At 38.7% G+C, this 26,988-nt stretch overlaps 1 protein-coding gene and 1 long non-coding RNA gene across 3 annotated transcripts; one reads left to right on the top strand and one right to left on the bottom strand.

Annotated features, from left to right (window-relative positions):
* Positions 1-530: 530 nt before the first annotated feature.
* On the bottom strand, positions 531-18,914 carry LOC105922302 (kelch-like protein 10). 2 transcript variants are annotated; one of them, XM_012858190.3, is made up of 6 exons: positions 18,879-18,914; positions 18,144-18,400; positions 13,206-13,692; positions 7,810-8,421; positions 4,011-4,160; positions 531-970 (listed from the first exon to the last, which is right to left on the bottom strand). In XM_012858190.3, the coding sequence occupies exons 2-6, from the start codon at positions 18,317-18,319 to the stop codon at positions 596-598; spliced, it is 1,800 nt and encodes a 599-aa protein (XP_012713644.3). In that variant the 5' UTR covers positions 18,320-18,400; positions 18,879-18,914; the 3' UTR covers positions 531-595. The 2 variants fall into 2 exon arrangements, with proteins under 2 accessions (XP_012713644.3, XP_021169550.2); XM_021313875.2 differs by having other exon boundaries at positions 18,875-18,901.
* LOC110367643 lies at positions 17,227-26,921 on the top strand. Its single transcript, XR_002427611.2, has 3 exons — positions 17,227-17,362; positions 26,492-26,566; positions 26,699-26,921. It is a non-coding gene; the product is annotated as an uncharacterized LOC110367643 (long non-coding RNA).
* Positions 26,922-26,988: the final 67 nt, after the last annotated feature.

Below are 26,988 nucleotides of genomic sequence, written 5' to 3'. Positions count from 1 at the left end.
GTGTCTTGGGCCATATGTAGAACTAATCAGTGTTTAAATTAAGCTTTCAATTCACATAGTGGCATTTTTTAAAGGTTACTTTATACTTTTATACTTTAAGTAGTTTTTAGAGCACATACTTTTTCACTTTTACTTGAGTAAAGAGGTCAAGTTGATACTTCAACTTTTACCAGAGTGTTTTTAAACTGCAGTATCTATACTTCTATTGGTTGTCCCACATGCCAATCATTGTGACACGCTCACATAACGCCAATGTGCGCACTTGTTTCCTTATAAACACTTCTAGAGTTTATGTATCAAGTTAGCATTCATTCATTGTAGCTCAGCTGCTCTCACTGTAGACTTTGAACATGGCTGAGAGTTGCAAGAAGCAAACTGTCTTACAAGGTTATGAGGAGAAAGGAAGGCCTCGGAAGAAGGTTTGAATTGTTCATTTTGTAATAACAACCGGCTAGAGGACAAAACAGTCCTCTTGAACATATACATATAAATATTTCCAAAGAATGCCCACTGGACAGTGTTGTTTGCTCTTGATGGTTTATTGATAATGCATTGTTTATTGATGAGGGCATTGGAGAGGATGTCTGAATATGTTTTAAGGGGAGTCTGCTGACTCTGCCTCATCCTGCCTTCCCTCCTCCTCTAGAGGCAGCAGGGGCAGGGCGTCACGAGGGATCACGTATTCGGCCATGTTTGGGAGCCCGGATATCAAACAGCAGCTCACAGCGCTGCGGAAGATCCCCATGCCACAGACCTCCAACCACTCATCTGTTGTGGCGTCGTAGCACTCGACTTTATAGCTGGTGGTGAAACCGTTGAAGCCCCCGACGGCGAAGAGTCGGTCTTCAACCACCTCAATCCCGAAGTTACTGCGGGTGGTGGTCATGGAGGCCACATTTGTCCAGAGATGAGTCTCTGGGCTGTAGGCTTCAACAGAGGACAGACGGTTGCTGCCATCAAAGCCACCGACCTGTTGGAGAGAGAAGTGTGCTGGGTCAGATGTTTAAATGAGTCGGTTCCCATTCTAACCTGTAAGAAAAATCTCCTTTTTGCATGAAGTACGGTGAGGATCTTTCTTTTTCTGACTGATTCTCTTCCAAAGATGATGGAAACATTGTTAGTGTGTGTGGCATCATGAATTCTTCTAAATATCAGGAGGATTTTGATAAATGCCAGTGCAAATTCTCAGTTATCCGGGTCATCGCAACAGCAAATAAGCTTAAATTGGAGGCAGTGAGACTTTCGCTCAGTTCTTTCTAAAAACATTTCAACACCTATCCAGGAGTTTTTGTCAATTGTGGTCATTTTAAGGACATGGAGGCCCATCCTCCTAGGTGAGGATTTTTGAAAATATTTTACAGAATCTGCTGACAGAATGGAACGGCTCCAATATATTGAAATAAGACTGAAAGGTTTCCTACTGGCAAAAGAGGGCTGAACCAAAAATGTACACCAACGGTGCCACGGCTTCTGCCACTAGGGCTTTTGTAAATTACATTTATTAAGTCCAGAGGGTTTAAAGCCAGGTTCACATGGCATGATAATTAGCCCAGCTTTTGCCCCGATCTTTCCCTTCTGACATGCCCCGATTATCGGGATGGCTCTTAAGATAATCTTAGGAGATATTCCTGCTGTGTGTGGTGTGTCAAGCGTGATCTAGTCTGTCTGGAAGGACAGCTCCGACCTCAAATCGTGGATATTACACATGTTGGATTGTCGTGGCCCAATATCCTAGCATGTGTGTGGTGTCCCCTGAGGATAAACAAGCCTGTTAAATGTGACGTGTAGCCAATCAGAAAGTGAGGTGAGGGACACATGGAGAAAAAAAATAACATAACTCACCTCTATATCATAATGTGGCAAACACAGAGCCCCGTTTTGCACCGTCTCCACTACTGTAACTAACTCATTTTCTTTTTGATGTTTTTCTCTGTTTAAATTGTTTTTTTAAACAATCACTGTTTTTCTGCTTTTCTAGGTTTTTTTCGACAGTTGGCAACCAACTCAAAGGAGCATTACCACCACCTACTGTTTCGGAGTATGGCATCGGCCTTATTTCTTTACTTTGAACTCTGATTTGATCCTGAGAGGTTTCACGAGATTTCCTGTTCGACATCTAAATGTTCCCAAATGAAATCTGTTTGTGTGTGGTGTGTTTGCCATCTGACCGGACACCACGCATTGTGAGAGCAAATCTGTTATGTCAACAATTTTTTTTTTTTTTTTTTATTGTTATGAGTGTTGTCTCTGAGGCTTTGAAAGTTGGTCAAGAATGTTAAAATCTTGCCGTGTGAACCAATTTCTGCCTGGAAATTGAACAAATTGAAATAAATAAAGAGGTCTCAATGCAACATTTTGGTACCAGTGTAAAGGTAAGACATAAAATAATATTTTTTCAGTGGAACCACTATCACAACTGTTACTATATCAGATTTATTTGTGGTAGAATTATTTTTTTTTTTTTGTAGTCTTGCCTAAAGTTCTTTCTAAAGAAATGGTGAAAAATACAACAAAAGTTATTTTGAGAATCTGGAAGAAACCTCAGATTGTATTGAAAAACGTTTTTACTGTAACTGAAACAAATCTGGACTGAACCAGTTGAAGCATATTTGATCCACAATGGTTTTAGTGGGCCAAATGTGCCAAAACTGTGCCAAATGTGTTTTTCACCTCATAAAAGGGAATATGGGCAAATCAAAGTGCTGATTTCCGTTGTAGTACTCCTTCTGCATATGACAGAGCCTTTGGTCACAACATTTACGCTGTATGTGTGTAAAACACAGAGGTTATAAAAGTGATTACCACACTTATAACCTCCATTATGCATAGAAATTGCATGCCTGACAAGGTCGGACAAAGACGTGTTGGAAAAGTATGACTCTACTTTCTAAGGATACCAGCTATGAAGGGTGGAGAAAGAACATATCTATGTCCTGAAGTCTTTTTCCAGAAGACTACGCCATGTTTGATAAACCCATAAATGGCATCGTCTGTGCTTAAAGTGCTGTAAAACCAATATTTGTGAAAAAACAATTTCAGTGACTTCTTCTGGAAACATTAAAATTTAGGGGAAAACATGACCATGTTTAAACTACTTTTAAGGTAGGCAAAAAATGGGCGTCACCCTCTAACCCCTGGTCGGTTAACTTGAGGTTCTTATTCTCTGTGTTAATGAACGAAAATCAAAGGTTGTACATTTAAAAAAAAAATGTACACAGTGTTATTATGGTGCTGTAAAAACGGATACATTTATTTTAAAGATGCAGCTGTTAATTGCAAAGAACCCCACTATAGACAGAAAAACAGCTGAGGACAGCTAAAGAAAGTCTTGCACCACAAAACTAAAAACCCACTTTGACAACTTTTAATTTCAGCTTTCAGTAGCATCAAAAACGAACAATCCTGATTATTTATCATATTAACAAGATAAAAGATTAAAACACATTTTAAATAAAAACATTTCATTGATTAGGATTTAAAGATCCGCTAATTATTAGTACAAATTCTGCCTTTGCACACAGCATGATATGATGAGAAAGCAGCAAAATGAGAGAAATCCATTAACCCATCCATTGTTGCATTCAAACAGTGCCTCACGTAATTGCAGCACTGCAAAAGATTTCATTTGTCCACTTATTGGGACATTTTTATCTGAACAGATAACTCCTTGTGCATATGTTCACCCCAACATTTACCAGCATTACCAGCGGTACTAACTTTCTCATTTCTGAGAAGGAACGTCTACAAAATAAACGAGAAGCCATATAATTAGTTTACTTGGACCTTAAAATCTGTTTTTATGCCAACCATAGCTGCGACAGGACTAATCAGCTAAATTACTAGTTACATGTGACCAGGTCAAAAATGTGAGTATTACAACAAGCTTATTGCGTTGCAAAACCCTCTGGGAGGGTGATCAGTTTAAAAACGCCCGCTAATGGAAGCTCTCACACACCATACATGTGATTTAAACACGTAACCCGTGCGTTAGCTCTGTTTCTTGCACTTACTGCGTAAACGCGACCTGCATACGCAATGACTCCTACTCCACTGCGCTGGATGTTCATGGGGGTAATCACCGTCCACTGGTTGGTCTCTGGGCTGTAATACTCAGCTGTCTGCAGGCAATCGTGTCCATTGAATCCTCCACAAATGTAAACCTAAAGGAAACATGCAGAAAGATTGTTTTGTAGCTGTTAGCAACATGATCCAGCTGGGGCATTTTAACTGTGCAAACATATGAGGGGATTTTTTTTTACTAAAATGACACGTTGTGATTTAGTTTTTATCCAAGAAATTATTTCATGAAAATGACAGGATTGCAGTAACCGATTCAATTGTTTCAGTTAACTTGTTATTTTTGCATTAATATCAATGCCTTCATCTCCCAAAATTGCTTTTTTCCATACATTTTTTTTTATTGTCACACTGACATACAAGAACAGGATAGGTTCGGCTAAAAATAAAATCACTTTCATGTTGTGTTCTATGTTTCGCATATAGTCAACTCATTCCTGTTAGTATTTTGACCTACTGATCTGTGATGAGTTCCACATTCAAAAAAGTCCCAAGGTATTTGTAATATTTCCCTTTGTAGTCCCACAGAGGGGAAATATGTCTCTGCGTTTAACCCATCCCTTAGGAAGCAGTGTGCTGCCACACTGAGTGGCGCACAGGGAGCAATCTGGTCAAGGGTCTTACTCAGGGACCACTAGGCCTCCACTCCCACTAGTATAAAGTAAAGAGCAGCGAGACAAGGTCATCTTCTCACGGACAGAGAGGAGAATCTTCTCTGAACCAGAAAGGAAGTCCATTTTGATCAATATTTATCAGCTTTTAGGCAGCTTGAAGAAAAGCTATTTTCAGATCATTAGCTTATTGTACCTTTTCTGTCCAGTCTTTAATGTTTGGTCGAATTACACTGAACCTACATCTAGTGATTACTTTTTTGCTGCACACCAGCAGTATTTATGATAAATAACTGTCTTTCTTTTAAAGTCTAGACGGTAGATTACCAAGAAATATTACACGTAAATTGCATGATAATTGAGAAGCCAATATTAAGTTGATTTTAGTTTCCATCTCAATCCAATAGGGGGAAAGCTGTGGGCGGTTCCAAAATACTGCATGTGGAAGAGATCGGCAGATTTGTTACATTTTCTGCAGCAGTATCCATGTTCAGAGATGACAATTTGTGATTCTTTTTAATAACATTTTTTAGTTTGGAGAAATGTTTGTCCAGATAAATTCTCTCCATAAACCTGAACTTGAGGTGTTACAGCATATCTTACACATATTCAACCAATCATTTTGTGTCCGGTTTATAGTTTTCTTTTTCTCTCATCTGGACTTAATGTACAAGGTACATATATATATTTTTTTTTCCCCATCTTGTAAGGATCTATAAAACTGGTAACAAGTTTTGTATTTGTTTCATCTTTATGTGTGATCACAAAGACTGTCTTCAGGCTATGTTCATTTGTGTCTGTAGTTCTAATGTTTTTGTTAAAGTGGTGCCTTATTTGAAGATGAAGAATCCTCTTTTTTTCTCATATTTCTCTGTGAGTTTCTGAAAGGATTACAGACTGTTTTTAATTTGATGTAATATGAGGTGATTCCTTTCTCTATGTTTTAAATCCAATCCTGCTGGTGGGAATTCTATGTTGTGGCCTTTCAAGTAATTGTACCAAATCTTCAGGGATTCATCCAGCTATTAGGTTTACTTATATATTTATTTATTTGTTATGGTTCATGTCTAGTATTTTATAGAGAGTCTTTATACTATTTCTGTCCATGTAACTTTGTAGTTAGTATCTCACCAATTTACCTTTGAGTGCAGTTTTGCTGTGCCTCCTTCTTCTAACTGTAATGTTTTAAACTTAACCCCCAGTGTTTTCTTATTACCGATAAAGATTGAGATCAGCCTGTCTCACAATTATGGGTTACACCTCGTTAGGAAGTCGCCATCAGCTCTTCACTGTGGCTTCTAACTGCAGCCATTTAGTTGTTTTAACTTTTATGAGCCTCATAAAATATACATTTAATATATATTTTTTTCCTTTAGTCTCCTTTAGGTTTTTTTGTCATGTTCAAGTCATTGTACATTAGGAAACAATCCCTAAAGGCAGGAACAATCAAATGTTTGGTTGCATGTGTATCTTGTGAAACATAGATAAAAAGTTATTGGATTTTACAGCAGGAGAATATTACAATCTCTTTCAATTTTAGCATTCTCACAACAAAACTCGACAGAAAACGTAAATAGCTACACATGCACTGTTCAGAATGGGAGTGCATCAAAAGCAACACACCGTGATGCGCATAAACATTCATTGGAAGACGTGGTAACACTTTATTTGAAGGGGTGTACATAAGACTGACATTACACTGTCATAAACATGACATAACACCTGTTATGAACATAAATGACTCATTATGAATGTTTAGGACTGTTGTCATTAATTGTCATTTGGTAAATTATGACACTATTAAAGCAAAGTTGACATTGTTTAAAATGTCTTTGTTATGACAAGCCCTTAACTTAACAAAACCCAAATCAAGCCCTTAATTTAACCTAATCCCAAATCAAGCCCAAAATTTAACCTAATCCCAAATCAAGCACTAAACTTAAACTTGTCTCTGTTAATGTCAAGTTGTCATAACAAAGACATTTTAAACAATGTTAACTTTGCTTTAATAGTGTCATAATTTACCGAATGACAATTAATGACAACAGTCCTAAACATTCATAAAGAGTCATTAATGTTCATAACAGGTGTTATGTCAGGTTTATGACAGTGTAATGTCAGTCTTATGTACACCCCTTCAAATAAAGTGTAACCGAAGACGTTCATGAAGGGTGCTTACTTTTTAAGAACTTTACATCAGACAATAATAAACTTGTAACTGAGTACACATTATCCTGACCTTGTATAATGCCACTATTTTGGGGTTAACTAGTCATGAGGTGTTGTTGCAGACTCAAAGTGCAGTAGCGACAGGACTGAGCCATGGTGAGATTATGATTTAATGAGAAAACAGAAGCTTACAACAAACAGGAAAGCGCATCCCAGGAAGGAAGCAACGGAACAACAGGAAACGACAATGTGTAACACATAGTAGCTAATGCAGAGATTCCAGCGGGGAACAAACAGAAACCAGGAACTTGAATTAAATTGGAGAAAAACCAACTGGCTGAAAATCCGGTGAGTAATAATCAACAGACACCAAAAAGCTGGGGAAAAGACTAAGGCTGGGAACTGAGGCAGCACAAAACTGAATATTTAACTATACTCAAATGAGAAAGAAACACAAACAGCATAGTGACCTAACCTATAGATTTAAACTGCAAACACTGGATATCTGATGTAAAAAAAAAAAAAAAAAAGCAACACCATTTTCCCTCAAAGTGAGCTGGCTGACTGGTTTGTGCAGCAGAAACAAACTTGTTGGATACATGCAGGCAGTTTTTGCTCACATGGATACAACAGCTGAGTATGCCTGCTTCATCCTTTGCTTTAAACCTTACTTAGCGTCACGTAATATATTTGAATATTAACTGAGGGCTCAAGCTCTACCCTGTAAAATTATTAGTTTTTTTTTTTAGATATGGACAGGCAACAAAGAAAACATAAGCAAGAGGAGTTTTCACTCAGAGCATCAACCGCACGGATGTTCTCTATATTTTATATTACATTATTACTCGCATATTATTAATGAACATTTTATTTTAACCTTCAGTGACGCCTGATGGGTCAATGGTAGCACAGAGAAAATAATTTTTTGTCCTGCCGTTTTCATCACACTCACCTTGTTATTGAGAGTGGTGCAGCTTGCGTCGCTCCTTTGCTCATGCATCGGCGCAATCAGGCTCCACTGGTTGATCGCTGGCCGATAGTACTCAGCTGTGCTTAGTCGCACATGTCCATCAAAGCCTCCCATAGCGTAGATGCACCCGTTCAGCACTGTCACACTCACGTAGCATCGCTGGTAGTACATGGGGGCCACCTCACGCCAGTTTCCTGTGACTGGGTCAAACTGCCGCACGCTGTTGAAATGCTCCACCCTGTCAAAGCCACCGATGCAGTAGACGTAGCCGTTGAGGAAGCAGGAGCCGTGGTAGGCGCGAGGGCGCTCCGAGTTGTTGGTCACGTTGATCCAGCAGTCAGTGCGGACATCATACGCCTCGATGCCATTGGTTGGATCGCCGCCACTCCAGCCGCCAATGGCTAGTAGGACGGAGGTAGGCAGTCGAGGGCGACAAAAGGTGTTACAGATGCCGGTCAAATGGGGCCTGCACGAGAGCATTTGAGTTCTCATTCTAGTGGCAGCAGAGAAGAGAGGGAGGGATTGGTCTTCCACCAGCACACTAGGCAGCACAATGTCTCTGAAGTAATCCGGATTCAACAGGCCCAGCCGGACCTACGAAGAGATAACAAGACAACATTTCTAGACATACCTTAATTGGTTGCACTCTTTGTTATCAATAATCCAGGTTTAATTACACCTTAGCATCTGACTGCTTTTTAAACACAATTTAGGTCTCTTATAGCATCGCCCCAAATGAACCACACACATAAATCTTTGTAATTTTACTGCCTGTCACAATGTGAAGAATTTTTTTTTAACGATCCAGTTTATTTACAAACCTTTGTTAAAGGTACCAAAAATTAAATTTGACTTCAATAATGTTTAGGGCAGAAATGAACAAAATGGCTGTCATGATTAGCTAACAACCATCAACAACCAAAAATATTCACTATTCAAGAAAATTTACAGAAGTGAAGCAGATGATCCGACCCCCATCCATCCGCTTCCCCCAATGAACAGCATATTGAAAGTAAATTTTGATTTTAGATTCCAAACTGAAATTTTATTCATCTTAAAATCAGAATACTTAACAGTGAAAACGAAATGCACAAATAGCATTTTTCAAACCAATTATGTAGTACATACTATTGGGGGGGGGGGGGTGAATTTTCCCTTTTTTTCACAACTTTACACAACAAACTGGCAAAGTTAAAGTCCTCTTGTAGATTTATTTAAAATGTCAGTAAGTATTGTGGCACTTGAATAACTAATCTGTCTTTCAAAGGGACTCCAAGTTCATTGATTCCTAATGCATGGTAAACAGAGTATAGCTGTGATATTAAAATGCTCCCGATGTGTCTCTATGTGAAGTGTGCGTCACTTAGTGATGCACATTAGGTCTCTTGTAGTTAGTAAGTGACTGCAGGCCTCTCCGCACTGACGCAGGAATGCTGGCTGATTTTCCAAGCTTTTTCAGCATAGCTTCTCTTTGCTTCTTTGATCTCTTTAGTTGGTGAGTTCCTGGTCTGGTTGTACATGACTCTGTTTCCACTTCTGAAGCCCTCCTCTCTGGTCTGCATGGGGACTGAGCGCTGGTGTCCTTTCATGTAGTGTAGCAGTGGTCCAGTATGTTAGTGTCCTCGGTTGGACTCCTGTACTTTGGAAGTTCATGGCGGAGGTTTGCTATGTTAGACCAAGTCCCCAAGAAGAATGAGCAGGGAGTCTGGATGTTTTTCTCTATGTAGTTATCTGGTCGGCCAGGTGCAGTAACGCCTCACTAATGGTGGCCTAAGGTGACCATGACAAACGGGGAAAATTCCCACAGTGAATAAAATGGTTTATGGTGAATGAGTATTAGCTCTAAGTAAGGGCTGCAACATTTCTTCAACATTGTGACATCTGTACACCAACCTTCGTTTATATGGAGAGGGACTCTGCCTCCCGGTGTTTTGCCTATGAACTCCGTAACACGGCATTCCCGTTAAAGATTAAATCCCGGTAGGTGAAGTGCGCTGTATGAAGTCATATAATCTTCAGAATCTTGCTTGTCTTAACAAGAATATCTGGCATCTATATGGACTAAAATATGTTGTATCCAGTCCAATGCTTCATGGAAGAAGAGCCAATAACTGTTGAAACCAGACATTAACCAACCTGCTATTCTGGAACTAAATTTACAACAAATCAGATATACGGAAAAGTAGAGCTACATAATGTATAATATCTGAACACTAGTGATCGCGAGATGAAGCCTCTTGAAGTACTGAGGCTTTCCATCCAATTACGCAACACTCACGTTGGAGCGTCATGATAGTTATTTGCTATATTTTTATTTGGACAACAAAAATATAACAGGCAGAGTTATTATTTTACATGAATTCAGTGTTTGAAGCTTTAAACTATAAAAATAAACAGCATGGCCATGATCTTAATCTACCCGTATAATACAATAGCGGGATTTAAAGGGAAAGTGGGTTGAGGGTTGTGATGTGAATCTGCTTTCGTTACTTTGTACTTATAACGATGACCTTTATTTCAACCAGGTAAAGCCTCTTCAAGAAAAAAAGTATCTCTTTTAGAAGCAAAAACTGTAAACATAATAAACCCTAGAGGGAAAGTGAACCTATGAATCACCAGTGAAGCACCATAACTTTACCGCTAGACCAACGGAAATCTTTAAGTCAGTTGTCACAAATGGTTGAAAAACGATCTTTTAACTGGGCACGGATGAAGTGAGTGAGCCAGAAGAGCGACAGCAAGTTTGTATAAGTTGGCATAAACATGTTTTTGTCTGTTCCACCCTTTCTTTTTCTTGCTAACTTCAGAGCTAAAAATGAATTATATTGCAAATGATGCCACAACAACTAGATTTGATGGAGGAATCAGCAGCGCCTAGCTGCCCCTTTGAATCAAGTACAACCCAGTGACTCAGTTCTTTAATCCAGGGGTTCACAAACTTCTCGTAGCCAGGGACCCCTTAGCAGCAGTAAAACTTTTCCAAGGACCCCTTTAAATTCCTCATGCTGATAGTATTTTTTAAACAGCCTTTTGTACTGTTAAATACATTAGGAATTATGTATATCTTTAAAAATATATAGAAATACACCAAGTATTAGAGATTTGGTGGAGATTAGATCCTCATTCTCGATAAAGCTAAACTCAATGTAACTGCTGTCATGCTTCCTAATTGTATCTGATTTGGCTTTTATTGTACTTGATGAAGTGGACGGAGTTAAATATTTGTCCATTGTGTTACTTGGCTCAACCCCCACGCATCCTCAGCAGTGCCTCCCAAGGCCCGACAACATGCGTTTCACAGACCCCCAACCAGTGGTTCATAGACAACCGGGGGTCCAGGGACCCCAGTTTGATGGCCTTTAATCAGTCACGTGGTACGACTGGCTTTCGAGGCTTCAAATCAACATCGACACAAGACTAGATACTGGCTTTGCAAAACATTTTCCTGGTTTACTAGACACACGCTCCGAAGTATCGACACACTGGACAAGTCACACCTGAATACTCTTCTAAACATGACAAAGATGGCGTGTAATGCTTTATTCTGATGAATTTTCCATTTCAAAAAATTTTATTTTTAGCGTTCTTTAGTTTTAGGCACATTGCGGGTCCAAGGATGTCTTTATTTGTGCATAAAAGAGATAGAGGGAAGTAACACTGAAAACAAATCAGGCAGACTCATTTGTCTTTATACCTAAACATCAATAGAAACTGATGGTTAACTATTAATTACAAAGCTTGTATCGCATGAAACTGTTACATAACTGAAATATACCAGTTATAATGGAGACCACGACATCCAAACAATAATGGGTGTGGTCTTGAGTAAATAGATCCTTGCCAATTTCTCTTTTTTGATATTTTGAACAGCCATTCTCCTTAGCCTTTAGACAGAGAAAATACTGTTCAAAATTTCATTTAAGAAATGTTCTCCTAAGATTAGCTCAGAAATGCAGGGATTTTGAATTCCAACTGACCCAGGATCTCCTCTTCTGTCAAAGTTTTAAGTTTTAACATTAATAAAAAGGACATAAAACTTAAGTTTACCATCCACACTTCTGAAATATCAGTTTCCTACACCAAAAAAAAAAACATACCAATCATAAATTATCTTATGATGGCTGTAAATCAAAAGTATTTCAAATGCAGGATAGTTTTTAAATTAGCAATAATAACTTGAGAAATCAATGTTATGAAGAATTAAAGAAATGGGAATTTAAAGAAAAAAACATAATTGGGAACTTTAACATGTAATATGATAACTTCTTAAAGAAAACTCATATTAAACATGAATGTGAACCAGATATGCCAGCAATATGGTTGGATGGCCACACAATTATTTCATATGATCTTTGCTGTTGGTTCATCACATTGGTTCATTTATAACGCTACAAAAAAGGATTGATTGTCTTTACGTCATAAGATTTAAATGTTTTGCTGATGATCTGTCAGAAGAACATATGTAGCTATAAAATAAAGACCAAAACTTTTTATTTGTCCTATTAAGTGAATCGGTTAAACACCAGGGAAGCTCAAAACACACTTTTTCAGTACAGCAAAAAGATTTTTTTGGGTGAGGTCTGAATAATCTCAGTCAGGTCTGATGAAGGAGAGAATGGTGGATTTATTTGTGTAGATGAAGGTCAACCCATAGCCTCGTGAGACCATCCTGATCTCGCGAGCTTTCAAGGTTTCACTCGCAGATCAGTCTGGCTACCCTCCGTTAAAGAAAATTTGGAGCCGTTCACCAAACGAACGTCCAATCAGCGTTGGCTTTGAGGCGGGTTGAGGTGTGACGCAACGAGAAGCGACAGTTCAGTCTAAAGACATGGCGGCTTCAGCCGATGAAACTAGCGTTAGCGCGGCTATCGAGCAAGTTTTATCGGAATTACAGAGTATTTCTTTGCTGTGCTAACGAGCCTTTACCTGCAGCAGCAAGAGTAGCTTGGCTTGTGGTTGTGTTTTCGTCGTTGCTCTGTTACGAGCGACGACGAATCTGATTGGTTTATTTGGCCCGTCTATCACCAACATAGGCCAATCAGCTAACCAGTATTTTCGCCCCTTCCCAAAATTACTTCAACGGAAGGTTTCCAGATGGATATGCGGAGCAAATACATCTGGCGGAGTCAGGTAAGTCAACCCAGGCTCTGCATGTAGTTTTCTCCTGTGGACTGTGGCTTCACTCTCGAAATGCAGGTTTTATTCTCCTCAGTGGTGAAAGGTCAATAAAATAAAGCTCACATGAGTCACTACAAAAACAGCCTTAAAACTTCACTCATTAACACAGCCTTAAACTCAGCAAACTGTGGCTTTATAGCATAAGCAGAATCACATCGTCAAAGAAATACTGATGGTTGAATAAAATCTAACTACTGTACCTTAGACAAGAGAGTTGCGAAGTGCACCTCTCGCTCTTCAAGAGCGTGAGAAGTCCACCTCAAAATGGCCTCAAACACCGAGTTCTCCTTTTTCACAATCAACTTGTCTGCGTCAGTGATATCAGCGAGCTCCTCCGCGGAGAGCTGCAGGAACTCATCACACAGAGCGACCTCCTCAAAGTGCTCCAAGATGTAACTGTAGATCTTGAAGTGCAGCACAGGTTGAGGGCAGACTGTGGTCGTGTACCTCCAGATGCCGATGCAGTTGTTAGGCCTGATTAGACCCTCGAGGTAGACGCAGCAGGCTTGCACAACCTTAGACGCGCTCAGTTGATTGGCTGCAAGAAGAAGCTCCTGCGCATTGCTCTCGGTGATGTTGAGAGAGTTGGTGTACGCGTAGTCGAGAAAGACCTGCATGATTTCCGCTGATATGCCTGGGATGTGAAAAACCTCCTGGTCCAAGCTGCACCCTCGTGTGAAGAGATCACTGAGAAGAAGCATATAAAAAAATTTTTTTTTTTCCTTCAGTCATAGCTCTATAAAAAGCATAAACAAAGTTAAAATATGTACACAACAGCGCATACTACTGAATACTGACATTTTGAGCTTTCCTACTTCTCACTCACAGTAATTCCTTCATTTAAAAAAAAATTAACACCTAAAATGTAACTATTAAGGTAGTTTTATTCGAAGATGTTCAAAGATGCTCAAGGCAGAGATGTTCACAAACTGTCATAAACTTAGTAAAACATTTTCTTATCACATCCACGGCTTCTAGTGCATATCTAGCCCTGCATCACTGTAGGTTAGACCCCAATATTTAGGAAGTTAATCAAATGTGACATGTGTCCCATATGTTCTAAGAAAAACAGAAGAATGAAATTAAAACCTGTCTGAATGAATAAAATAAAGTGTTTTTTTGTCTTTCTAAGAACTAAATGAACTTCAGATTGTCCACCCTTTCATTATATAGTGCAATGAATATGCCTTGAGGTGTTTTGTCTCCTTCTGAGATGAATAATTTTAATAATGTTTTTTTTTTCTAAATCCACCTTTGAAAGCTTTGTTCTCAATTTTAAATAGTAGTGGGAATTCAAATCGCCTCCGACCTCTCCTGGACTGTGGATACCTCCCACCAAGTGAAGAAGGCCTAACAACAGCTCTTCTTTCTCAGGAAACCGATATGGACCCGAGCAATGCACTTTGTCCTTCTTCTATCAGGTAAATGATTCAGAAACGTGAAATCAAAAAACGAAGACTTAAAAACAGCTTCTTTCCCAAAGCTGTGAGGGCTATCGCCACCTGCTGAGAATTTATAAACCAGCAGCCCAGTTCATAGTCTGTTACAGGTTTACAAACACGGTACTGGTGCCATCGGTTCTTGGTCCAATAAAGAATAATTACACCATCTTTCACATGCTTTACAGTAAGTGTTTGTTTGCAAAACGCAAAGTTCTTTAACTTGAAGATTTAAATTATTGCCAATGACTATTTGCCCACTTTCTCTAGGAGTTTGTCTAGTACATTCATGCAGTTGCACTGTATATATTGTTCTTTAAAGTGACTGCTATCTGTCTCCTTTGACTTAAACATTTTAATCTTATCAAATGCTAAGGACTATTTGGACACTTTTTATCTCCACTGGAGGTGTTGCTGTTACATTCAACTTAAACTTCCATCCATCCATTTTCTAACACGTCTATCCCTTGTGGGTTAGCGAGGGGTGTTGGTGTCTATTTCCAGCTGTCATTGGGTGAAAGGCGGGGTACACCCTGGACAGCAATTCTATCGCAGCAACTTAAACATTATGTCTTTTATTTGTGTCTGCGTTATGTGTGAATTCTGAGCCATTGTCTCACCAAAATGTTTATATGGTTATATAAAGACAACAAAAACTATTGATTTTTAATTCTAAAGATATTAAAATTTAAGTCACGAATTACAACACAACGAACGAGAAAGTATTGCGAATAAAGAACTGTTAAACATCTGAATGAACAAAACGAAAAATGCTTTTAATTTGATATTTTCAGCCAGAAGTGTCCTGGTAATATCCCAGCTAGCCTAATGACAAGTGAATGTCAGAGGTGAGCTACGTTTATTTTATTTCCTTAATAATTCAAAGTCATTTAATACAGCATTTATCTGGGGATACATATGTGTTCATTCCTGTGAAGCTACACGCAACATGAACAGATTGTTATGAGACATTGACATACCATAATATACAACATTTACTGGCTAATAAATCAAGCGCATCCTTTTACAGTGAAGCAGCAGCTGCAACCACATGCCGGCAGCCTTTCACTCTTGACTACACAAGATAAAAACTGTTACCAAGACTCGAGTCTCAGACCAGGAGTGCAGGTCAAGTCTCAACTCTATAGGGCACAAGTCTAAGTCAAGTCTGAAGTCTTTTATTTTGTGACTCTGACTCGAATGAGAGTCACAAACTCAATGTCTGGCTCATGGTAACTTAGGAGGAACTACAGAAATCCACAGCTGGTTGGAGAATCTGTAGGACAACTATTAGACATGTGTTTCACAAAACTGCCCTTTATGGAAGAATTGCAAGAAGAAGTCTTCTCCATATGTTGTTTGGAACAACATATAGCCTAGATATGTGGATGGCACCTGGGTCAACATCCAAGCCAAAGAAGAGGAAAGTTTGCTGAAGTGAACACATTAGCTCAATGTACAACAGCATCAAACTCTTGAGGGACGACACCAAAAACTACAAGCTACATTTTTGGGCTGTCTGGTGCACATTGAGAGAGATGATCCCTCAAAACCACCCACACACAGACCAGTACCTACTTCTTTAATCTCACCAGACACTCAGTCACCAGAGCTCTGCAGCATCGGGTCGGACACAAACACATCAAGAAAGCACTTTAACCTGTAGATACCCTAAGAGGCCTTATCTTAAGCCAGCCATGATTTCATGAAAACACTCAGCCCAGTCAGCTGAAAGAAACAGGAAGAGACAAAGAAACACTGACATTCCATATGTGGCTGGAGAATCACAGAAACTAAGTATAATTTCCAAGCTCAATGTCCCAATGCATTTTAAACCCACCACTCAGAGACTGGCTCATCTCCAGAATAAAACACCCAAACATAAGCTCAGTGTGTAATATATGCAGGGAGGGGGGTGAGGATGCTTGGCACACTTCTCTGACGTTTGCTAGTAAAATGTTTTATAGCCATAGTTCATCTTCTTTGTAGTTTCAAGAGGGAAAAACGGCGCTCTACATCACCTCTGACATTTATGTATGGTGTAATTAATTCTGCATGTAAAGAAGTATGTGCTGTTCCACCAGACTTCTTTTTCTGTGCTGTAAATTTGTGTCAATACTTGGATTCCATTTGCAAAACAACTTGTTTAAAGCCCTGACCCTGCGTGATGTTTATTCTGATTCCTCATAATTTAAGTTGCTTCAAAAAAGATGGAAAAAATGCAAAAAAACAAACACAAAAAAAACAACAACAACGTTGCATTTAAAACTGGGTATGTACAACAGTAATCTCAAGATTCCTTAAACCCCTGAAATACGCCTAGAAGAATTGTCTGTATCAATACACCTGATAAAGTTGGTTGGACAATCTCCCCAGCATGGCATTAGGGTTTAATATATTTAAAAATGGTCCGATGAAGCAGGGTAACATGTAAAAAAAAAAATGCAGTTTGTTGGCTGCTTGACAACTGGAAGAAAGCAGTCACAATTTGCTTGTCGTGATTTGAGAAGCTGTGGCTGGACTGAAGGGTGAACAGGAGCCTGGAGCCGACATAATGATTATAAAGTTTAATGAAAAACTTAGTGACCTTACAGAACGAGGAACAGAGAACGAACCAGAGGGTTATGCAAAGGAGGATCCGACCACAAGGGAGAGGAACAGGTGGTTTGGCTGGGAATGAAAAACCAAGAGGAAAGCAGGACGGCCGATGAAAGCAATGAACTAATAAAGAGCGACAGGTGACGACAATGAAGGCGATGAAGCGAGAGAGGAGACTGAAGACAGAAAGACGGGGAAACATATTACCAGAAACAGGAAAAGAAGACATGATCCAAACATTTTACAAAATCGAAACACCAACACCAAAGGATCATGCTTGCTGTGAAGGTTTTCTTCATTTCTTCCCTGTCCTGAAGTATGTGAGTATCTGCTGATAACAATATAATTAAATCACATAAAGTGAATACTAGTTGAGCTTTGTGCACTGTCTAGAACAGGGGTCACCAACATTTATGAAAGATTATGGCATCCTGCTGACATATTCGTTGTTATTTTGGTGTTTTACGCTTTGTTTTTGCTCAATGTGTTAGCAAATACAGTCCTTCCTGTACATCTAATAACAGCAACGGAAGTACGACACTGCGCACAAGGAAGATAAACAAGGAAGCAGCTAACAGCTATTAGCATCTCCCAGCGTAGTGTAGAAACAATGAAGAAAGGTTCAAGATCCAGTGTAAAAGAAAATAATAAATGCAAAGAAATAAATGAGTCCAAGAGGGGAAAGATGTTTATATCTGCTCATTCCGCCCGTTGTAGGGTTACGTTTAGGCTCAAAAAGGACTATCAAAACACTATCAGGATGAATGTTTGGTGTATATAGCCTTATTTTATTATGATCAAACAGTTGTTGGCCTATTTTTATGAGCATATAAATGTACCTTTAAGGTATTAATTTGAAGTTCCAGGTAAAAAGCAAAACTGTCTCGTTGCTGTGGTTACAGCGCATGACTGTTCAAAAGTTTTTAAAAAACAATAAAAATTCGTTCATTAGTGCAATACTCTTTGAAAACAGTACTGTTTCAACTAGAAAAAACTCATCCAACAGACTGTGACCTTATACGCTATTCTATCAAACCAGGACCCGTCCACAACAGTTGTGTTCCTTCTTATTAAAAACATTATCTACTTTGCCCAACTTACCAGAAATACGGAGTGCATTTACAGAGGACGATCTTGTGAACTTGAAACTTGACACCCTCAGCTATAATGACGGCGTCAATCAACTTCCCCTCCATGCGGAGCTCGTTGTACACCGAGTTCACCTTTTCTGGAAACTGGACTCTCCACTGTCCCCCGTGTCTCCTGGGTCCGTCCATGTTGACCTTGGAGTGAGAACTCCCACCTCTGATCTGGTTGCCATGCCGCCACAAAGACCTGTTGGAACTGCATCTCAGGAACTGCAGAAGGGAAGATTTGAAAAATGCTTACCTTTAAAAACTTACTTCCCCTCTTTGTTATGGCGGTGTTGTCATACAGTGTGTATTGACCTGGCAGTGGGTTTAAGAGAAACTGCTTGAATAAATCACTTTGACCTGATTCTGAGCACAAAGCTGCTCGGCTTTGCTGTTACTGCAGCAACACAAAGTTTAGGACTTAGAATTGATAGAGTCGTTTTGAGAAAATGACTTGACCTGAAAGCCAAAAGTACTGGGGGGAGCAAAGTTGGAGGTCAGGTTCACAGGCTCCTTAACTTCTTTAACCTGCAACAGCACCCAGGAAATTCACCCCAGGGATTGTTTTATATAGTTACTGTTCTTGTGGAATTGGTGATCCCATAATAACTCACAGCTTTGTAGCTTCAGTCAAACATCAGACAGCTTTGATTTTGTCCTTTTAAACTTCTCAAATTAATTTGCATCCATTTTCCTCACCCACTTTTCCATGCAGAGTCTTCTCCAGCAGTCGATGGGCGAGAAGCAAGGTACACCCTGGACAAGTCCCCAGTCTATCACAGGGCAACACAGAGACAAACTACCCTTTTAGAGTCACCATTTAACCTAAAAGCAGGCCCGTATTAAGACAATGTGTATATCTCAAAGCACCCCCACCCCTTACCCGTGCTGTCCTCCGGTCAGACATAATCAAGGGGATTTCTGTAATGTAATTTACTATTTACTAACTTACACAACTACATGTAGGCATATGAGCAGTGAGCAATATTCAAAAATCTCATTTTAAAATGTTGAAATCAAAAAAAATCTTGATTTATTTATCATTTATTATTATTGTGACATCAGTGTTCACAAAACGAATAATGCATGGTCTTTCAACAATTTCAAGTAAATAATATAACAATTTATGAAAAATATATTTTTAAAGCATGTGTCATGTTATTTGATTGCTTCATTTAAATGAAAGAGTTATTTCAGCTCCACAACACTGGATCTTTGACCTTCTTGAGCCTAAAATTCAAACTCTGACCCTGTGAGAAACAAGATATCCATGTTCCAATATTTAAATGTGCGGGCATTATATGCTGGCCAATTCTTATATTGTCTGGCATAACTTCCGTCTTTGCACTTTGGTTTTATTTCTTCTTTCCAATGGTGAGCAATTGTGATACAAACTGCTGCAGGTGAAATATATTTTTCCATTTTCAAAAGGCAATCCAAATAGCTTCAAAGGACATCGAAAGAAAGGGAAAAAAGCAAAGCTCTGCTCCAAAACAAAGCTTGTGCTTCAAACACCTAAAAGCATTGAATGAAACGAAACACGTTTTAAAATGCACATTTGAATTTAAACTCTAATTCAAGAAACTTTATTTTATTTATATAGCTCCTTTGCCAGATAAAACCACAAAAAAAACACTTCACAAAAGACATCAGAAACAGTACAATCAATTTAAAATATAATGAAGTACTGAAAAACAATTAAAGCCCAGTTAACCAAAAGCTCGAGTAAATAGAAATTTCCTCAGCTGCTTTTTTGAAAGAATCAACAGAATCGACCAAACCAAGGGGCAGAAAAAGGTTATTCCACATTTTTCGAGCAACAGCTTGAAAGGACGAGTCTCCTCTGGTTTTAAAATCGGGTCTTTGGAACCATGAGAAGATTTTGACCTGAGGACCAAAGGTTGGAACCAGTGGTGTAGGGGCACAACAGATCAGAGACATATTTGTGAGTCTGACCCTGCATGGCTCTGTAAGTCAATACTAAAATTTTAAAATCTATTCAAGATTTGATGGGGAGCCAGTGGAGGCAGGAAAAAGAAGGAATTAAAAAAAAGCCTCTCTGCAGCATTTCTGACCATTTAAATACGATTAAGAGCAACTTTGTTAAAACAAATTTTAGTCAAAATGAAATCTTTTTGCTCACATTTCAATCACACCGGTCATTGGGTGAAAAGTTTGATATTTTGGTTCAAAGCTGCTGTAAAAGTAAATGTTTTCGGTCCTGAGTCCCAGCCTATGGAGCCAACAGTTTCTGCACATCTAAGGTTTTCAGAGCTGAGGAGCATAGAAACTAAATGCTCAATGACAGAAAACACTGAGTGAGCAGTTGTCCGATGATCTGAGGGGTCTACATGATTCATACCAGACACATAACCCAGAAATGTATGTCAGCAAAAGACTATTTAGTGCTTTAGAAACCAATAGCACAGTTTTAAAGTCTATCCAGTTACAACCAAGGTGGCCATATGCAGTGCTTTATGAACTTGTGTGATATGGTCCATTTTCCTGGTGTTGGTCAGGACTCTGGCAATAGCATTTGGTTAAGCGGCAACTTTGTGACAGATTTTTAGTAAAAACACCAATCAAAGTTGTTGATGCATTTTCCAACCATGCATGCAATCATTTCTGAACAACTCTGCTAGTATCTGCCAATAACAATTATGCCATACTAGGCATAATTTAGCTAATTCAGAAACAAAGTATCTAAATTATATCTATTGAATATGCTTTATTCAATTAACCCATATCTACTGAATTTAGGAAAAGCACAAATATATACATTATTTTACGTGATTGCCTTTCCCCTGTGGTCATTGGGCGAGGGGCAGTCCATCACAGGGCCACCTGTGATTATTTACATGAGAAATGATAGGAGGTGGTGCACCCACCAATGATCTTCATGTACAGAAAAGGGAATTAATCCATAGTTATTTCTGGTTTGTTTGTTTCCTCTAGAGACGAGCAGGCTTTAAACAAAGCTTTCAGACTTCATTTCTTTCCTGCACACAAAGTGATTTTCTTTGTTGCATTTGAATTTTTTTTTTCTGAGCAAATAACACTCCAAAAGCACATTGAAGTGGCTCTCATTGTGTGGTAGATTTTCATTTAATTCATCATTTATCTGTACTTGGGGAACAGATTGTGCTGCCGTGCTGTATGCCTGACAAAGAAATGAATAAAATGGCATTTCTTATGGGAAGACTACAAGTGAAACCTAATCTAACAAAGATAATTGTGAATCAAAAAGCTGATTTTTTTTTTTGTACATTGATAGTCTTTAAAAGTATTCATGCCTTTTAAACTTTATACACTGCATCACAACCACAAACTCTGTTTTACTGTGACTTGAAGTTACAGACCAAGCAAAAACACAAATGTGAATACAAAAGAGTGCTTGTTTTTGAAACATCTTTACTTATTAATATCAGAAAGCAGGTATATTAAGTCTCCTAAACTCTGACCCCCCCCCCCCCCCCCAAATCATCCAGTTACAAAAACACAGGCCATCTTCACCTGTGTGTAATTTAATCTTAGTATAAACACAGCTGATCTGTGAAGACCTCTAAGGTTTGTTAGAAATCATTGGTAAATAAACATCAGAATGGCTGTGATGAAGATTATATTAAGACTGAAATGAATAATGCTGGTGAATTTGATATTCGGCCGGACACAGAATTACATTTTAAAAGGTTTATTGAAGGGAATGAGTTTTGGCAGGCGAGGCAGGCAAACAGAACCAGACTTGACAGAATGAACAATGGCTGATGGTGCAGGCCAGCAGGGATGAGCAGGAAAACAGAAGATGCAGATGGTGAACGGAACAGAACAGAACAGGCGATGTGGACAGAGGAACCACCAGAACGGGCCGAGCAAACAGCTGGATCTTATAGGGAAACAGGCAGACTTGTGCAGCACGAAGACAAAGATAACTATAATGGAAGAGTCCAGCTGGCTGAGCACACAGGAACTGGTAGAGGAAGGGCACATCACAAAAGCCCAGATGAGATCAGAAGAGAAAAGACGTTCTGGCAGGGATAAGTTGGCGAAGGCAGGTATATGTAGACAGGTGAGCCGAGTTGACTAATTAGTGGCAACAGGTGGAGATGATCTAGAGTAAGTACAGTGGTGGCTGGAGGGAGACTGAGCTAAATTTGAGGATGAAGGCGGATTAAGAAAAAGACCAGAAAAAGTCCAAAACAAAACAAACAGTACCCTAAGTCATGACAAAGACACATTTAAACATTGATTTGTTCTGAATATTACATTAAACCGCATAATTACACCATGAGAAACAGAGTGAAGTTACTGTGTGTGCCTGTGCTTTGACAGCTTCTTTTCAGATGGCACTGACAAAGGCCTGTCCTGAACCAAAATAAAACCATATTTTTAAAAATAAAATAAAAAAAAAAATTAATTTAACCTGGCAAAAGACCAGTGGAGATAGCAACACATGTCGTAGTGGGCAACACAAACTCTGAGGACATAAAGTACAAACAAGACTGACAATTGAGATGCAAGAGTTGTAATTTCAGTAACAACTTAAAAATTTCAAACCATAATAAGTTAAGACTTAAAACAACAGAACTGTTCAAAGGATTCCCATCGTCGGTTTCACAAGATCGATCCGAAGGCTCTTAGCAAAACAATTTCTGACAGTTTCAGTTAAGATTGGAGGGCCTTTCAAGCAGAGGGAGCAGAAAAGCTGAATGCTTTCTTTACTTTTTTAGTCCAAACACCTGGTAGAGAGAGATGCAAAATGTTCTTAGAACATAAGGCATAACAGATATCAGCTCTCCAAAGAAAAGTGCATACGTATGTTGGAACCAGGCCAATAAGAGCCAGAATCATCCAGCGTGTAAATCATCTTACATCCAAAGAAGACCTGCCAGCTTTAGCATACGGCTCAGGGTGATGAGTGAGACGGCTACAACCAGTGATAGATTTCAGTGCACAGTGGTATATAGGAGTCAAGGACAGCAGGCAGATGGTTAAAGCACACATATGCACCACTTCTCCATAATCAATTACAGGTAAAAAAAAAAAAAAAAAAAAAAAAAAAAAAAGGAGCTGATATCAAAGTTTTCCGAGCTCTGAGGGAGAAACATGACCTGTTTCTAAAATAGAACCCAAGTTTCACCCTTAATTTTGTTTTTGACGTGAATTTTAAAAGAGAGCTCCTCATCAATTGGTGTTCTCTGGTATTTATAGCTGATGGGTAGCTCTGGAGTTTTACTTTGAATGGTTTTACTTAAGGGAATGTTCTCTGAAGGTACAGATGAATTTGAGAAAAGCATTACTTTGGATTTACCAGCTTCAATTTCTACAAGTGAATCTGCACTATATCAAAAGCTGACCGCAGAAATTCAAATGTCTGTGGAATTGATTGTGAAGAGCAATCAATTATAGAGTCATCTGCATAAAAAATGGCAAGAGGCATTTGATACGTTTGCACCCAGATCATTAACGTAAATCGTGAACAGAATGGGACCTGACACTGAGCCTTGAGGTGCACCTATTGTGACCTGAAGAAAGGTGGAACTAACTCCAGCCATCTGAGCACACTGTGTACTGTCTGACAAGTAATCTGATTGATGATGTTATTTTAGAAAATAATGTCTAACTAAAGACTGTGGTTCACAGTGTCAGACCAAAAAAAATGTGTTTAATCTAATGCCTCGAATACCTCCTTTTAAACCTAGAAGGCAGCAATAGCAGTTTTAGAAAATTTAGAAAATTGATTAGGCTGGGGTTTTTTCTGTTTTTTTTTTTTTCTAACCTTTCCAGTGCACTACTGACCTCAGAAATACACATAGGTTTAAAATAGGCAAGGCAAAGGCAAATTTATTTATATAGCACAATTCAGTACAAAGACAATGCAAAGTGCTTTACATGATTAAAATATAGCAAATTAAAACAGAATAAAAGCAAGTAGGAATGAAATGTAGATAGAAAATAGAACAAAAAAATAAATTCCTCAAAATAAAAAGAACAATCAGCAGGGGGACAACTTGTAAGAACAGTTTTCGAAATCTCTGCTTAAAGAATCAAACCAAAGCCCTGCTTTGATAAAACGTCTATTAAGATAATTTGACATTACACATTTATCTGTCAGGTTTACACAATCTTTGACCAAATGACTGGGTAAATCACTGGAGGACACAGAACAAGAAGCAGATTTTAAAACGTTCCAAAATTTCTTGGGATCATTTAGATTTTTAGTGGTTTCAGACAAATACAAATCCGATTTAGCCTTCTTAATTAAGGAGGTACATGTGTTGTGGAGCTAATGAAAAATAATCCAATCAGCATCTACTTTTTTTTGTTTTATGGGCCTTGATCCAAACATGATCTGTCTCTTTAAGTAGGTTTCCAATTTAAGTGGAAAATCCCCTGTTTATGTGAAGTTAAATGGACAAGTAATGCTTTAACTTATCTTTGAAGTAACTTGTGAAAGATTGACATTTTAAAGTGAATGGTATGACTCTGTCTCTTCCTCTGTATTAAGTTCAAGCTAAAACATACTATACAGCATTTGGATGTTTAACACACGTTTTGTGGAAGTGTGTTAGTGCACACTGTATATGTTTTTGTCTACTCTGTTCCATGGTGGGTCTGTTCATTTGAGGATGTGGCGGATTATAAAAGGCTGTCTGTTAGGATCTTTGCAAGCCGCTGCTGATGCCTTACTTGACCTGCTGGCAGGTTGGGGGTTTTTGTGTCTCTTCCAGTGGGACAATGATGCTAAACATACAGCCAGAGCAAGAATGGAACAATGAAGACAAAACCATATTCAGGTGTTAGAATGGTCTAGTCAAAGTTAGACTCAGATTGAGCTGTTTGGCAAAGATGATTAAGCAAAAATATCAGTCGCCGTCTCCAGATGTACAGTATGTATGCTGTAATTGCAAAGAAAGTTTATTTTTCTAGATAATACAAAATCAGAGAAGCATTCAAAATGCACAACACACATTTTAGATTTTTATTAGTAAATAAAAAACTGTTCTTGCAAAAAAAAAAAAAAATTTTTTCATTCTGGAATCACTACCTGTCCCTGGGACCACAGTAAAATGCATTGTAGGTTGTAGTTGTAAAGTGACGGGAATGTTAAAAAGCAAGTCATGCCTTCATTTCTAAGTTGTATCCACTTTCTAAAAAGTGCCTCCAGTGCCTCCACAGTGTCATAATATTTTAAAGGAAATTAAATATTAAATTGCATGTTAGAGTTCTTCTTACATGACTTTCTGTTGTTACCTCAATAAATCATCATCATTAATCTTCCACTGACGAACAGAGCCGACTGTTTCAGAGTGAGCCTCTCCAGAGATGATGTTAATGACTTCAACTGAGGAAAATGTAGCTGTCATCAATACACGCCCCCATGAGGAGTAAACACACACACACACACACACACACACACAAAACCTGTGAGATTTTTTTTAACCTTTCTTTTGTCAGCAGCCTTTCTATGTATGTTAATTGCATATTTTGGGCTGTTTATAAGCTCCATGAGCTCCTGCCACTAATAATACCTCATTTCTTAAAGATTAAACTGCAGCCTTTTCAGGCAGTCTCAGCAAAATTCAGTGCAGGATGATGCAAAAGTCTGAGTTTTTCTTCTTTCTCTTCTTTTCACCTCTTATTTTCGTCCCTTTTAGATAAATACAATTTAATCACTTTACCGCTGAGGCTAGACTTAAAAATTGCAAATCACTGGTAGTAATTGCATGTTTGCAAAATGACTCTAGTGACATTTGAGCGTGTCCCAGTGTGCCATTAAGCGAACCTTTAACTGCATCGATCATCAGGAAGCACATTAGCGCCGACCACGCACCTACATTATGCCGACTACATAAAAAGTCATCAGTTCAATCTTGGACCAGTTACTGAGCTCGTAAACATGGCGAATGCACACTTGAGTCTACACTCCAGGCATAAAAAAGTTCTGTAAAGTTAATATCTGCACTCTGAGATAACTTGAGAACAAAGTTAAATTACAGTTGATGCTTCTCTGAAGGGTTCTTGGCAGGCTGTCCTTCGTGTTTTCTTTTCTGAGAGCCAACAGAGAGACTGCTGACAAAGCAACCGCCCCACGCAGCAATATAATCAATAGATGGAAATTCCTAAGGACCAGCGAGCGGCAGTGTGAAACTGTAGCCACATCACCCTCCTTAAAAAAAAGATCAGTCGGTTAGGAAAATGTAGCATAGATTGATTATCAGTCTTCTACGAGCTATTTGGTGCTGTACTCAAACAACTGAAATCAATTAGTCACGCTGCAGGCACCAACATTTGGTCTTTTTTTTTTTTTTTTTTCAGGGTGGTTCTTAGAGAAAAAAATGGCATCGCAGCTCCAAACGCATGGGGTGTATGAGCAAAAGGGTAAAGTCTCAGGTGCAAGCCACTTTTTGGTACTTTTTGATCTATGACTAGTTTATTTCAACTCCTGAAGTCTGACTTAATGTATTCAGGTTCTGTTTTTTTTATGATTCTGACAAACAATTTTTCTTTTTTTGTCTCCTTCAGGGGCCTTGGGAGTTTGGAATAAGCTCAGAGCTGCTCTCCAGGTTTCATGTTGTCTCAGAGACATCACAGTTCTGCACATGAATGCATTTAGTCCCTATGTTTTCACCAACAGCTGAGTTCAATGAACTTAAACAATGAGTAGGGGCAATTACTGATGTTTCTGGCTGCATTGTATGCCAATGGAGGATCCTGTTTCGAAAGTGTAACACATTCCACCAACAGCAAGAAACCTAAATAAAAATAGTCTCATGTTTTCATGCAACTTTGGCTCATTATATTACTTTTTTTCC

This window comes from Fundulus heteroclitus, chromosome 20 (genome assembly GCF_011125445.2).
Source record: "Fundulus heteroclitus isolate FHET01 chromosome 20, MU-UCD_Fhet_4.1, whole genome shotgun sequence".
Taxonomy (NCBI): domain Eukaryota; kingdom Metazoa; phylum Chordata; class Actinopteri; order Cyprinodontiformes; family Fundulidae; genus Fundulus; species Fundulus heteroclitus.
Note: the sequence above shows the minus strand (reverse complement) of the source record. Positions and strands in the feature narration are given on the sequence as shown.